The sequence below is a fragment of the Olea europaea genome, chromosome 7 (genome assembly GCF_002742605.1).
Source record: "Olea europaea var. sylvestris chromosome 7, O_europaea_v1, whole genome shotgun sequence".
NCBI lineage: Eukaryota > Viridiplantae > Streptophyta > Magnoliopsida > Lamiales > Oleaceae > Olea > Olea europaea.
The window spans coordinates 13656643-13671334 of record NC_036243.1 but is presented as its reverse complement, the minus strand read 5'-3'; the positions used below and the strand labels follow the sequence as shown (position 1 = coordinate 13671334).

At 31.0% G+C, this 14692-nt stretch overlaps 1 protein-coding gene across 1 annotated transcript; it reads left to right on the top strand.

Moving 5' to 3' along the window:
* The first annotated feature begins 6315 nt into the window (after positions 1 to 6315).
* LOC111397070 (lanC-like protein GCL1) lies at positions 6316 to 10771 on the top strand. Its single transcript, XM_023023778.1, has 5 exons — positions 6316 to 6549; positions 6805 to 6989; positions 8521 to 8632; positions 9511 to 9981; positions 10225 to 10771. Exons 1-5 carry the CDS (start codon positions 6391 to 6393, stop codon positions 10564 to 10566), a joined length of 1269 nt encoding a protein of 422 aa, XP_022879546.1. The 5' UTR covers positions 6316 to 6390; the 3' UTR covers positions 10567 to 10771.
* Positions 10772 to 14692: the final 3921 nt, after the last annotated feature.

The window sequence follows — 14692 nt, the reverse complement described above, 5'->3', positions numbered from 1 at the left end:
CTTCAATTTTCTATTTACCTAACATTTTTCTCTAGATTTCTCTTCTTCTAATATTTTAGGTAATATATTTTTTCTAAATTCATCATCCATGCTTTCTGTTTCTATTATTATATTTTTTCTTTCAATATGTTTTTTTCCCTATTCTGGTTATTTCTTTTTCTATAAATTTTTTATCTATTCTATTATTCTTTTCTTCATTTTCTTTTAATTTTCTGACTTCAAGTTTCAATATATTTATATCATTTCTTGCTTCTTTTATTTCATTATTTATTTCTTGTACATCATTTATTAATGTTCTTATTAAATGTTTTAATTCTTCCATATGTTCACTGATTGACATTTTTTTATCGATTTTTTGATTGACAATAATAGAGTGCTATATACTCAGCATTTTTACGCTCTTTTATCATTTTATCATATTTTTGTTTTATAACTTCAATATTTGTTAGTTCTTTTAATTTTTCATAATACCTTGCATTTTCTTTATACCTTTCTTGTTTTAATTTTAATATTTGTTTTTCTTGAGTTTTAGTTATATCTCCAAGTATTAATAATTTATCTAAAATTTTATTATTTATTAATCTTATTCTTCTTAACTTTCTTTCTAAAATATTTTTAGTTTCTTCCATTATATTTTTATGATGATTCAAATATTTCTCTATGGTATAATTCATTTTCAAATACTTCGATAATTATTTCATATGTACGTCTATCTTTGATAAATCCTACAATTAATTTATGTAATATTTGTTCCTTTATTTCTCTAGGTAAATTCCTAATTACATATAATGTTATTATTTTTAATTTATTAGGGATAGGGTTGAAAAATATATAACATTCTTTTTCTTCAATACATTGATAATAATTATTTATTTTTATGATTTCCATAATATTTTTTTTTCCAGATTACTATGAAATCTATTTCACTCTGGATTTCTTCTAATATATATATATATGCTTATATGCTTATATTCTTCAAATAATATCTTTTTAATTATTTTTTCTTTTAGTTCTAAAGGTAGATTTTTAATTACTCTAAAAATTTCTTATACTTCTTTTATGTCTTTACTATATGTTCCAACTATATTATCTTCTTCTATATAGCCTTTTATATTAGAACTATATTTTACCTGATACCTTAGTCTATTTTTATAAATTTTAATAATTTCTAAAATCATAAACTTTTGAGTCTTTCTTTTTTCAAATGATTAATTTTATTTATTTTCAATATCTTTTTAAGTAATTTATTTTTATATATTTTCTCATGATCTCTCTGACTCTTATACAAACAGGATGATGTTACTATGAGCGAACAATAATCTAATAATCACAAATATAATATTCTAATATCCTAAAAATTCTTTTATTTTTGCTTTAATTAATTTATTTGTTATTAAGCGTATATAAAATCTTAATGTAAGGTTAAAAATTAATTTTTTATAGGCTTGTGGTAATCTATTTTTTATTGGTCTTCTCATAAATTTTTAAGTAATTCTTCAAAGTCTAGTAATGTCTGAGAATTTATAATATCAATATCTGTTATCATATCTATGTCTGTTCTAAAAGGTATATCGTATTTTGAGATATTTTTTTTCCTTTTTGCTAATTTATCTATGATATCTTGTATATCTTTTATAATTATTGATCTTACAATTCCTTTAACAAAATTTTCTAATAAGTTTTCTTTGAAATATTTTAATATTTCTTGTGATGCATATAATTGTTCTTGATATCCTATCTTATCCATTTCTATTTCAAACTTAATTTATTTTTTACTTTTAACAACCTCTTTTATATTATATGGTCCTCTTTTATATTTGGGTTTTTTTATTTTATAATTATTCATTAATAATTCTTTCAAATTTTTAGAAAAATTACTTGTTAATTTTTTAAGGATTTAGATAGAAGATTTTTATTATTTGTTTAAGGGTATTTTAGGTAGTTCCAAATGTTTGGAAAAGTCAAGGGCCATTTTAGAAAATAATCTCTCTTATTTGGGTCAATTTCATGTATTTCCCTTGAATATCAAAGCTACGTGGGTTAGCCCAAGAACATAAAGTTAAAATATTAATAGAACTTTATAAAGTTTTATCAAACAAATAATATCCGATGGTGTTAATGGTACATAGGAGTGTACTTAAGCGTGTATACTCCTCTCACATGGTGTGTGAGATTCAACCGAATAAAAAACACTTATTCCGGTGGATCGCACACCCCATTTAAGGGGGGTGTACACTCTTAGGTACATCTCATTATGTACTACTAGACTAATTCAATAATATAAGTAAACGAATTGAAGACCAAATTTCATAACGTATAATAAACAAAATGTTGCTTATTTTTTTCACTTGCATTGTTGAGAAACATGAATTTCCCTTGAAAAGGATTTATTATTGGTTGTTAAAACGTCATTTCAACATTTAAAACAATGACATCTTATAGGAAGCAAGATCATTCTTTCGAATGACAGCTAGCACAATATTTACATTATCTCCAAGCATAATTATTTTTATTTGACAACTTTTGTCAATATCATCCACGTTTGCCTACGTTCTTTATTTAATAATCAATTATAATTTTTATTTACACATTTTGTAGGACATACAATTTATTATTTATACATTTTGTATTATTTACAACTTATAAGTATTTAAGAAATTTAAGCTCTGCCAAACATGCATTCACAACAGGTTTTACTTGCATGGAGTGTATTTTGTATCCAAAAAAATATGGAATTATTATCAAGTTTTGTACCAATCAAATTCATAACTGATTTGATTGAACCAAACTAAAAATCTGAAGAAGAAAAAAAAATGATCCTCATCTTTTAACTCAAATCCACTTTCTTCAACTTAATTATTATAAATATTAAAAAATAAAAAAAATAAAATTGTATTCATCGTTATGATAGAAATCTACATGTGAATAAATATTCAAATAATATTATAAAAGGATTTCACCTACTCCTTTTAAAAAGTTTGAACGAACAATTTGATTCATTTAAAGATCAAGTAGTTATCAAATTTCAAAATCAATATATTCAAACGAGTCACTATTTTGTGAGTTCCAAATCATTTAGGTATGAATACTAAACGGTTCAGTACACCCCCCTCTATACAAATATCTTTATCCATATGCACAAACTCCCCCCCGATACAAATATCTTTATCCATATGCACAATGTCCTACAACATATTTAAATATAAGTTATAATTATTCGAAATATATAATTAAAAATATGTTTAATCCATTTATTAAAAAAAAAAAAAAGGCCAAGTTGTACATCACGTTTGTGAACCGACCTAATCCAAACTCGATTCTCATGGATAAGTGTTAGGTACAATTATTATATACAGCCTATATTACACGTTTTATGCACGTGCTAATATTTATTATTTATAGATTATATGGACGTGAATACAAACGGGTCATTTTAGAAAGTTATACGCACGTGTTTCTGTAAAATTCAATGTTTCAATTTCTAGATAAAAGTATGCAAATGTTTTTGGTGTTGAGAATTTTATTGACTATTTTATTTTGAGCAGTGAATTGAATTAGAATATGGCCCCGTTTGGGAGGGATTTTGAGAATTAATTTTTTGACCGTTAGAAGAAAAGCGGGGTCCACGTGTGAGAGAAGAAGTCAAAAATTACGAATGAAATAGTGAAATAACAGTCAAAAAATCAATTTTTTGGGGTAAAAAATTCCTTCTAAACAAGCCGTATATGTCTGTGATTAAGCAATATCATATTATTTTTAATACATAAATGTAACACAAATTTCTTATATACAATTTATAACATATAATATGCAAACAAATATATTTACTATATTCAATATATAACATATCTACTCGCATCCACGTATTCAAACTACTATAACTTCAAAGCCACAACGCAAAAATGTTTAAAGCAAAAATTATGTAAAAATGTTTCCCGTCACTTTTCAAATTTAGAGCCTGTTTGTTTCTCATTTTAATCCTCATTTTAATAAGTTTTTGGGCAGTTGGCAAGGCAGCAACATTTTTTTTTTTTTTAAAGCTTAGTATTTGATAGTGGGACCCATTTTCAAGAGGGCACTCTAAGGTAAAAAAAAAAAAAAAGGTGCTAAATAATATAAATTTGAATTTTGATCAATCATGTGTTTTCTCTAGAGAGGGTGAGCATAAGAGCACATTTTAAATTGTACACATCATTGGAACTATGTTGAATAAATCCCGTTTGGCCCCCATTCTTTTTCTTTCTATTATTTTCAATTACACAATTTTTCATAAAATAATACTACACGCAAATTGAAAATTTTTCTTTCTTTTTCAACTACACATTTTTCAAAAAATACTATTCCAACTATTAAAATTTGGAAAGAATGTAGGCCAAACGGGGACATGTTCCGTGGGAACGTATTTTATTTAATTACATAAAAAATATTAAATAAAAAATATACTGTTCCATTGGTCTCTCATTTCTCAATAAGTTTGGCTCATCGAGTTTTTGACACGGAACTTTTATAAATTTGAATAACTTGAAATAAAAGTCTTAGGGCAATGATCTAATAGTCCCCATATCTCAATAAATTCAAAATGATGATGTGATAATTAAATGAATAACTTCGACAAATGACGTATTTATGCCTCAAAACAAAAATTCTAGTTTAATTTAGTTGGGACTCGATCATTTCAAATTCGTGTAGAACTCTTTGTATATCATAGACATAATTTAACTTGACATCCTTATATATTAATTGAATTGGAGTAAGTCCTTGTTTGGTGTAGCTTAAAACTTTATTAAAAAATTAAGTTAAAGTCAATAATTAATTTCAATCATATATTTCATGATATTCACAAATTTTTCGATCATAAATTGTTTATCAACTTTATCAAAATCTATGAAGAATAATTTTTATCTGAAGTAAATTTCCTCCTCAATTTGAACTTTGCTCATTTACTTGCACTTCAATTCTATAATTAAAGAATTATATCACTTCAGCAATACCTTTCTTTAAATAAGACTTTATGATAATTTAATTGACAAAAACCTGTATTCTTATCTTCATTAATAATACAATATAATTTAAATATTTTAACAGGGCTGCGTGATTCTCGTGAAGTTTCAGTTGCACTTTAATTTATTAACCATAAAAAACAATTTAGTCACAGAAGTTAGGTCGTGTTTGGTTTAAATAAAAATCAAATTTGTAGTAAATGATTATAAAAATGGATAAAATAAATGATCAAAAGATTAATAAGAGTTGTGGATTCTATAAGATGTGTGGTTGGAATTAGTTTAAGAAAAATGATGATCTTACAAGAACTTAAGAACATGTTCGATTATGAGAATTAATTTTTTAACCGTTAGAGAGAAAATTGGGTATCACTAGTGAGTAAAGAAATCAAAAATAAGGATTGAAATAGTGATATAACGGTCAAAATGTTGCTACGAGTCGAGGCTTAATATCTTTAGTTGCATTATGGACTGATTTGTCATTATTTTAGTATGTTGTTAGTTGCTATTCCTAACAATTTGATATTTTAAATTTACATTTTTAACATAAAATTGATTATTAACATAGGGCCCGTTTGGTAGGGATTTTGAGAATTGATTTTTTGACCGTTAGAAGAAAAGTGGGGTCCACATGTGAGAGAAGAAGTCAAAAATTACGGCTTGAATTATAAAATAACGGTCAAAAAATCAATTTTTTGGAGCAAAAAATTCCTGCCAAACGGGGCCATAGTCGTGATTCTCGTTTCATGAAGCTCAATCTTACAAGTTAAAATGCAATTATTACATTACTAAACAATCAAAATTTCAATTTCTTAAGTTAATAATAATTTTCTTGAAAAATTTTATAGATACATGTCATGCACAAGGATTTTCTTGTATGAACCTCTCCTGATATTAGTTTATTGAGATAGTGGGACATAATTAGAACTTGGGACCTTTTGAAGTGTGAAATGGCAGAGAAGGAATGTCATAATTGACAGAATGCTGATGACCAAACTGAAACAATATTGAAATTCAGTGAAAAATTTAGAATTAAAAAAAACTAGTGACTAAAATGAAATTTTAATCAAAGTTGGGGGCCTTCAATGTTTTTCTTTACACAGGCGCACACGTTTCCTTCTCCGTTTAGATTTCAAAGACCCCTGAGGGCCCTATATATATAGGATAAATCTTGTTGAACATAGGGGGTTACCTAAGGGTGTCCATAATGGACACCCGGCGGCCCCCTATTGGAGGGGGCGCCTGGCCCACCGGCGCCCCCCTCCAATAGGGGGACACCCTATGTACTTGTAGAATGCCCATATATATATATGTGTGCGCGCGCATAAACCCATAATTATTCTGGCCTTAATTTGATAGATATCTGAGAGCAAAGTTTCCCAAGTAGAGAATGTCGTCTTCTGTGGTAAAATTTGCTTCTCAAGAAAGTAATCATGAAGAAGGGAATCAAGAACTGTTTGATATGATCCACGCAGGTGATCCAACGGCTCCAAACCTCTCACTTCCAGCTGAGACTTTTCTCAAAGCTGCAATTTCTCTCAAGGACAAGGTATAATAAATATATTTTTTTTAAACTTATTAATATGGTTTATTCGGATAGTAAAGCGATTATTTGCTCTGTACACTGTAAAACTTTTTGTGGGTTTAGATTGTGGGTGTTAAATTCTTACAAAAATATAATTATCTAGCTTATGTTTAGTTTAATAGCGCCTTAATTTCGATCGACCGCGATGGTTTCCTGTGTACGATGTTTTTTGGGTTTGGAATTATGAGTGTGAAATTGATGACATACTTATGAAATCAGGTTGTGGAAGTGACGTGGAAAGGTCGGGGCAGTAATGGGAGCTTTGACCCGACAGTGTATACGGGTCTTCTGGGTGCAGCTTTCACCTGCTTGAGATCTCATGAGGCCACCGGTAACCACCGAGACCTGCAATTGTGCGTCGAGATCGTGGACGCCTGCGCTGCCGTGGCTCATTCCTCTGCCAGGTGGAGTAATTTATTTATTTTTTAATTTAATAATGCCGAGTGCTTTTTATAATTTTTTGGGGTTGATTACATGAGAATGTACTTACAATTTTTTAATTTAGAATATTAATTTAACTAAACGAAGGTGCAAAGAGAGAAATAGATGTTAGGTAATGGATAACATTATTTAATAGTATCTTCCCGAGACATATTTTATCATTTATAGAGTTTCTATAAATTTAGAGAGGTACTCAAGCGTGCTCTTTATATTTAACACTTAATTTTACTACTCTAAAAAAATATTTATTATTTCAATCTTTTTTCTTTATTTTTTTAATTTTATTCTAACCAACTTTTCTCTATATTACTATATTATTTTTCTTAAATTTGAAATTGAAGTACTTTGGAGAGTGGTTGGAGATCCAAACTCTGTTAATTAAAATGTTTATTTAAAAAGTATCTTGAAATATGATTTTAAGTGTCGACTCTTTAAATATGATATAGAGCATTTCATATTTAAAGAGTCACTTAAAATTGCTCCAAGGGTTAGGAATTTAGAGTCATATGCATTGGTCTTTAAAAATTGTGTTGATTGTTTCAATAATATTCAGAGAGATGTGAATTATGCTAGGAATGTGTGATATGACCATCTAATGGCATTGTGGATTTGATAGTCTATTCAATATTTAATTTAACTAAAATAAGTTTGTCGAGTGTTCAGGCAAAGGTCTTGAGTTTAAGATTCATCTTCAACTTCTTGTAAAAATTGTGTACAAATATCCTATTTGATGATTTAGTTTAGGCTTTGTCTGGGCTCGATTTGAGAGGAAGAAAAGAGGGTAAACACTTTGGTCGTCCACCAAAACAAGACATTTGACTCGGAGAAGTACAAAATATGGTTTAAGAAGTAAAAGAATCGGAAGCAAGTAATGTTTGGGCTCTTAAGATCCATTCAGTCATGTGGTCTTATTTTTGGGACCTCTGCATCTTTCGTAATTCAACCAAAGATCAGCTATTCTTATTTCCCTGTTTCAAATGGACTAATTTGTCTTTTATTGGAACAAAAAGAAATATAAATTCAAGTTGCTCGCTCATGTTTGATATTTTCCTTCAGTTCAAGCATGTTTAGCTATGCTTCAAAATGAGTAAAAGTTATATTTAATCTACTTTTTATTTCTGAACATATTTATATAAGTTGTATCTCAAACAGTAAAAAGGTTACTTATTTTGAAAGTAATTCTTAGCATAGAGTCCAAATAAATTTTGATCAATAAAAGTACTTATCTATTTCATAAGTTACTTATATACTTACAAGTGAACTTTGAAAGCTTAGCCAAATATCGCCTTTGGAATTTTTGAAATTTTTTCTTCCTGTTTTCCCAAGCGTAGTAGACTAACTAGTACATAAATTAATTTAGTTTCCCTTTTTCTGGTTCTGTCTGTTTGAAGTGACGTATTACATTGTACAATGATGTTCATATTTGTGATGTTGGTTTCATAAATTGTGTCAATTATATCTCAATTATCTCAGATTTTTCTATGGCATATTCAGGCACCTGACTTTTCTTTGCGGTCGAGGAGGCGTCTATGCTCTTGGTGCTGTGGCTGCAAATTATTGTGGGGACCTAATGAAACGCGACTTCTATGTCACACGTTTTCTGGAGGTATAGCATCTGTCGAATCGTCTATTGAATATTATGAATTTATTCCGCATGAACGGGCCTAACTGGTAAGAAAAGACAGATAAATCGTATTGAATATGCATGTCTTCATCTATTCCTTGGACCATCGAGTGTCAATGATATTTGTGGTCCTTTATCTTTTGTCATCAGTAAGGACAAAAAGTGGATGCAGTATCTAATTATCAGGGACAAAACTAACCTGGGATGCTTTGTTAAACGCAGATATTAAATAAGATTGTGGTAAGATATTTGACAATTTTAAAGTGTTGAGTTTGTATAATCTTTGGTCATAGACATCATTGTCTTCCGGGCCTTACATTGCTTAACCATTTATGTGAATTTGTCACTCAGCTCAAAGATACGAGGACACGCGTTAGAAGTTATTCCATTGCATTGCTTAACCATTTATGTGAAATTGTCACTCAACTCAAAGCTACGAGGACACGCGTTAGAAGTTGTTCCATATCTTTGGTTTGATTATTTGAACATGGAAGGATCTCCAATCTACTTTGAAAATTTGTTCTTTCTGTGCTAATAAGGGACTATTTGCTCGTTGATGTTCATCCCTGAAGACATTTCAAATTGTCACATATATAATCTCTTAATAGTCCGTTTTTCAGTCTGTGAGTATGTTTTGTCAAGATGGAATTGGAGCTCAATTGGAACATGATTAAGTGTGTTATGAATGAATGAAATGCAAGAAAATGTCCCGTCTGATATTTTTATATCTTTTAACACCTAGATAGCATTACAGTCTAAGACACAATCCTATGTACTAAGCTTCCATTTTAGAACCTTGTAGCTTTCTGTATCTTTTAAACACGGCATTTTTACATACTTACATAATCTTCATTTTTTAGATGGCGGAAGAAAAAGCCCTCCCGGTTGGACCAGAAGAAGGAGGGTTGGGAATGTCTTACGATCTCCTCTTCGGACGGGCCGGTTTCTTGTGGGCTGCTTTATTTATAAATAAGTACTTAGGAGCCGAAGTGGTACCGAGTGATCTTCTCATGCCTGTTGTTGAAGCCGTGCTAACAGGGGGAAGGGCTGGTGCATCTGATAATACGGCCTGCCCGCTCATGTATAGATGGCATGGAACACGGTATTGGGGTGCTGCTCATGGACTGGCTGGTATTTTGCACGTATTGCTGCATTTCTCTCTCTTGAATGATGATATTGATGATGTCAAGGCAACTTTGAGATACATGATGAGCAACAGGTTTCCTCACAGCGGGAATTATCCCGTTAGCGAAGGAAACCCGAGGGATCAGCTGGTGCAGTGGTCCCATGGAGCGGCTGGCGTAGCCCTTACCCTGTGTAAAGCTTCAGAGGTCTGTAGTTTACTAAAACATATGGCAATCTAATGGCATTGTGGAGGGCATATTTTTCACTTATTTACCAGTAAGATAAGAAAAAACTAACTTGTGGAGTCATATTTGGTAACAAAAAAGTTTACTCTAAAATAAAACTAAGTGGCTTTTAAGCATAGCCAAACATGGTTGAAAACCCCAGTGGTCTAGAGCATGCGGGTATTTGCACTGTGTTTGTTCTAATTCGACATTGTACTTTTGCAGGTGTTACCGAATAACAGAGAATTTCGCGATGCAGCCATTGAAGCCGGGGAAGTTGTTTGGAAGAATGGGTTACTCAAGAAGGTGGGACTGGCCGATGGCTCTTCCGGGAATGCTTATGTCTTCCTCTCTCTCTCCCGGCTCACGGGAGATAGTGTATATGAAAACCGAGCAAAGGCATTCGCGAGCTACTTGTATCACAATGTAAGAAAAACTATTGCTGATACACGTTATGATGGAGATGATCACGCATGTTCTCTTTTCCAAGGATTAGCTGGGGCTGCTTGCCTGTGGTTTGATATGCTTGTGCCGGAGAAATCTAGGTTTCCTGGTTACGAACTCTAGATTGGTAGGAAAGATGCTACTTAAGCTTCCTATGAACTTAACAATGTCTCTACTAAGTCAAGGCATGAATGCAAAGGGTATAATACCAATTTCTATATACCGCAGTAATATGAATATGCAACACTAATAGCCTTATTTTGCTACTAAATGGTTATATGCATACCAGGGCAATGAGTAATTTGCATGGATGCATTTCTAATTGTTATCAAGGGAGGGCATATGAATATACACAAATTGTGTAGAACATTTAAAAATGGTTATGCTAAAGAAATGCAGGCCCCACCCCTATTTGTGGGGTTTCGGTAAGCAGGGACGGAGCCACTATATGTCCATCTGCCCGCACTGGATTTTTGGGCCAAAAAAAAAAAAAAAAAAATTTGTTTAACCAAGTAACTCAATTCTTGATCCAGCATAGAGAGAGAAGTCCAATTGTGCAAGGTCATGACCCGTTTTAGACCGATTCATATCAAAATTCAATTGAATCAATTGTTGACCCAAACCCATTCATTCATTTCAAAATTTCTACCCTTCATGACTTTGTCTGTGACGATTTCACACTTCGCCACCCACTTCCCTCTCCACCGGTGACAAAGCCCGTTGTTATCTTCCCTCTCCGTCAACCGCCGTCTTCGACAGTCGTCACAGTACAACCGTCGTTCCCTTTCCCTCTCCAACAGTCCATTATTGTATATCTCCTACTCTAAACTCTCATCTTGACATCTCACATCTCTGACTCCGACTTTACATCCTCAGCTCCGCCAAGGCACCAAGTGCCAACGCCAACCAGCCGAACCGACAAAAGAAGAAGCCAGATTCCAAAAAGCAAAAGGCGAAGCCCCAAATTTTTTTTCCCTTATTTTTTTTTTTTGGTTATTTCAATTTGTGTAAATTGTAATAAACAAATTTTTTTTGTTTTTTGTTTTTAACATATTAAATTAGCACTTTGTTCTTTAATTACTCGAAGCGGCACAAACTTTCAGTGGACCACTAGTTCATTGTTGCCTCTGGGCTCTGGCTCTCTGGGAATCTGTGATTGCAAGTTCAAGTTGCCAAGTATTTGGAAATAGTATATATTGCATTGTGAGATTGTGAATTGATTTTGTGAAATTGTGAATTGCACTAGTTTTTTGAGTTGCTTCCAGTATTTGTGATTCATTTGACATCTCGAATTACTCTCACTCCTAGTAGTAATTGGGTGATCAGTAGATGAATGATAGTACAATTGTTTATGTGGAGAAAGATATATTTTTCAGGTTCAATAATGAAGTTATTATACAACGATATCAATGTATGAAAACTCGCAAAAAACAAGTGTAATATATAAATTATGTCGTTTTTAGTATTGATATATTATTGTTTTATTTTTTTATCGTCAATAAATCCCCGACCAAAACCTCGACATTCGTCTTCAAAAAAATTTTGCCCGCACTGAACTAAAATCCTGGCTCCGCCCCTGTCGGTAAGGGAGGCTGACAGCCTCCCTGTTTCTTTAACATAACCCTTTAAAAAATGTCATTTTCATGGCTTCCGCTAAAGAGTTGGTTTTTTAAACGAAAATGGAACTGAAATTTTGAAAATTAAGCTCTTGTTTGGTTTAGTTGAAAATCATTTTTTAGTAGATTTTAATAAAAAAAAATGATGAAATATATGGCTAAAAATTAATAAAAAAATTGTGAGTCTTATGAAATGTATTGTTAAAATTAATTGTTGACCTAGATTTTTATCAACTTTTTTAGTTAAACCAAATATTGGCTAAATTGTTTGTCTGGTCATCGATTTCAATAAAATATCAAAAGTTTAAATTATTATTTTTCCAAAAGTTGCATTTTGGTAGATGTAAATCACCACACATGGTGTGTCAAATAAAATTCGTGATACATTTGGGATAATAATTCCAATGGTTACTAAACATTGCAAAAAGTTTTCACAGGTCACTAAACTTTAAAAAATTATTACATTCATCACTAAACTTTGCAATTTGTAATCCTGATTATCACTGACCTCACAGTCCGTCAAAAAATTTTAGTATGCGGGATACAAGAAATTTTTAGGTCACAATTTAAAAAATAAAAAAATCACACACCACATTAAATCTTATAAAATTAATATTGTGCGACACACGAAATTATAGCATTTAAGCTACATAACAAAGATCATATTCTTTTAAATAGGGTTCACAAGATTTTACAGAAGCGCTCCCTATCCCGGCTTGGGGACAGGGAGTTTTATTCCAAGATTTTTACTTCCAAACTTCATTATAACTACATAACACGAGGGAAGAGTCCCAGCCATAAAACAACCACCACCACAGGCCAACAACAATCATACCAATGATTAATTGTACAGTGACATGAGGAAATAGAAGAATCACGTTATATCATACGTATCTTTTATTAATTATCAAATTGCAACCACTGGTGCTTAGAATTAAAAACGATTTTATATGAACGATCTTAGGGACACAGATTCGATGATTATATGGAGAAAATTAAAATAATTATCGTTCTATCTCATCTTCATATGGATATCATGCAATCATGGTCACGGCCATAAAATGAAACAGACTAATTCTTCACAGACGAATTACAGAACATGGTAAAAAATTACAAAAATACCCCCCCCATCCCCCTGTGTGTGGTTTGTAGGGATTCCGTTCTATGAACCCCTCCCTGTACCTCAAGAATAATTGAAAGTAAAATGGTGACATTGAATCGGTGTGTAAGACTTTCCTTCAAGCAATGCCAACTTGGTGAAACCAAACTCGAACAATGAGTGTTGCAAATATTGAGTTTTGAATTTTACGGACTTGAAAACATGAAATTGAGGCCCCTTATTCAAGTTCAATATAAAAAAATATTACTCCATTTGTCACATTATGATAGGCTTGCTTTTATTTTTCGTCTATCTTAAATTAGATTGATGTTACTCGTACATCAGGATGTACATACATGTGTCTACCCCCTACATGAAGGGAACCAACTTTGAATAAAATATAATTTATTCAAAGTGGATCTCTCTTCATGTGAAGGAGATGGATATCGGTACGTATACTGTATTATGCACAAGTAGCATATTTCCTTAAATTATAGGTCATTTTTCTTATTAAAAGAGTGTTTGGGAGACATTTTTAGGTAAAAATGCATTTTTCAATAGTAAGTTGATATAAATTTGTGTGGTTGAAAAATAAGAAATTTTTTTTATTAACGTGTAATATTATTTTAATAAAGAATGTGTGATTGAAAAGAAGAGAGAGAAAAATACATTTTGAAAAAAATGGATACCAAATGTGCCTTAAATATATAATTTATTTTTAGTTTTCTAATATGATCACAATTTAATATGTTTTGTTATCAACAAATATGAATTATTCATATTTAAATCGTTATTTAATATAGGGGCATATCCGAAAAATGTAAGAAAATTTCTATTTTTAATCATATTAATTATATTTTCTTAATCTGTATAATGATAGAAACAAGCCTATTTATATGGGACGAGGAGACTATGATACATATGCAGAAGTGTGTGTTTCTAAAGAAAGTGTAGGATTTTGAATTGAAGAGAGAGAGTTTAACGGAAACCAAATCCAGTTAAATTAGGTAATTAATTGTGACTAATTTTTTTTTTTTTTTTTTTTTTTTTTTTTTTTCTTATCATCCAAAACTCAAAGATTTCAATTTTTTTTGTAATTTTGACGTTCGTACTTTTTTCATTTTTCTAAATCCGTAATTATCAATTTTTCCCATAGAAGCATCTAAAAAATATAGGTTATTTCACTCTTGGCATCTATCAATTTGGATTGATTGGAGAAAATGAGTTTTTGGGGAAAGGGGTCTCAAACAGAGTATGTCAAAAGGGCTTAAATTCAAGTTTAAAAATTGCAAGAATTAGGAGGTGAAATTAGTAGACAGGCACAAAAGCACCCATCTGTTAATCAATCTCGTGTCCTTAAATCACACTGCGTGCCCTTTAATTTCAGTTCCCAGTAGATCTTCAATCGCATTGGGGCTGAAGAAATTTACAGAACTTAAATAGAAAGTAGAAGGATTTAAATTTTGAAAACGATCTCAAATTGATAATCTATCAACTATAATCCGATTCACATGTAAGCGAAAAGTAGAATGAG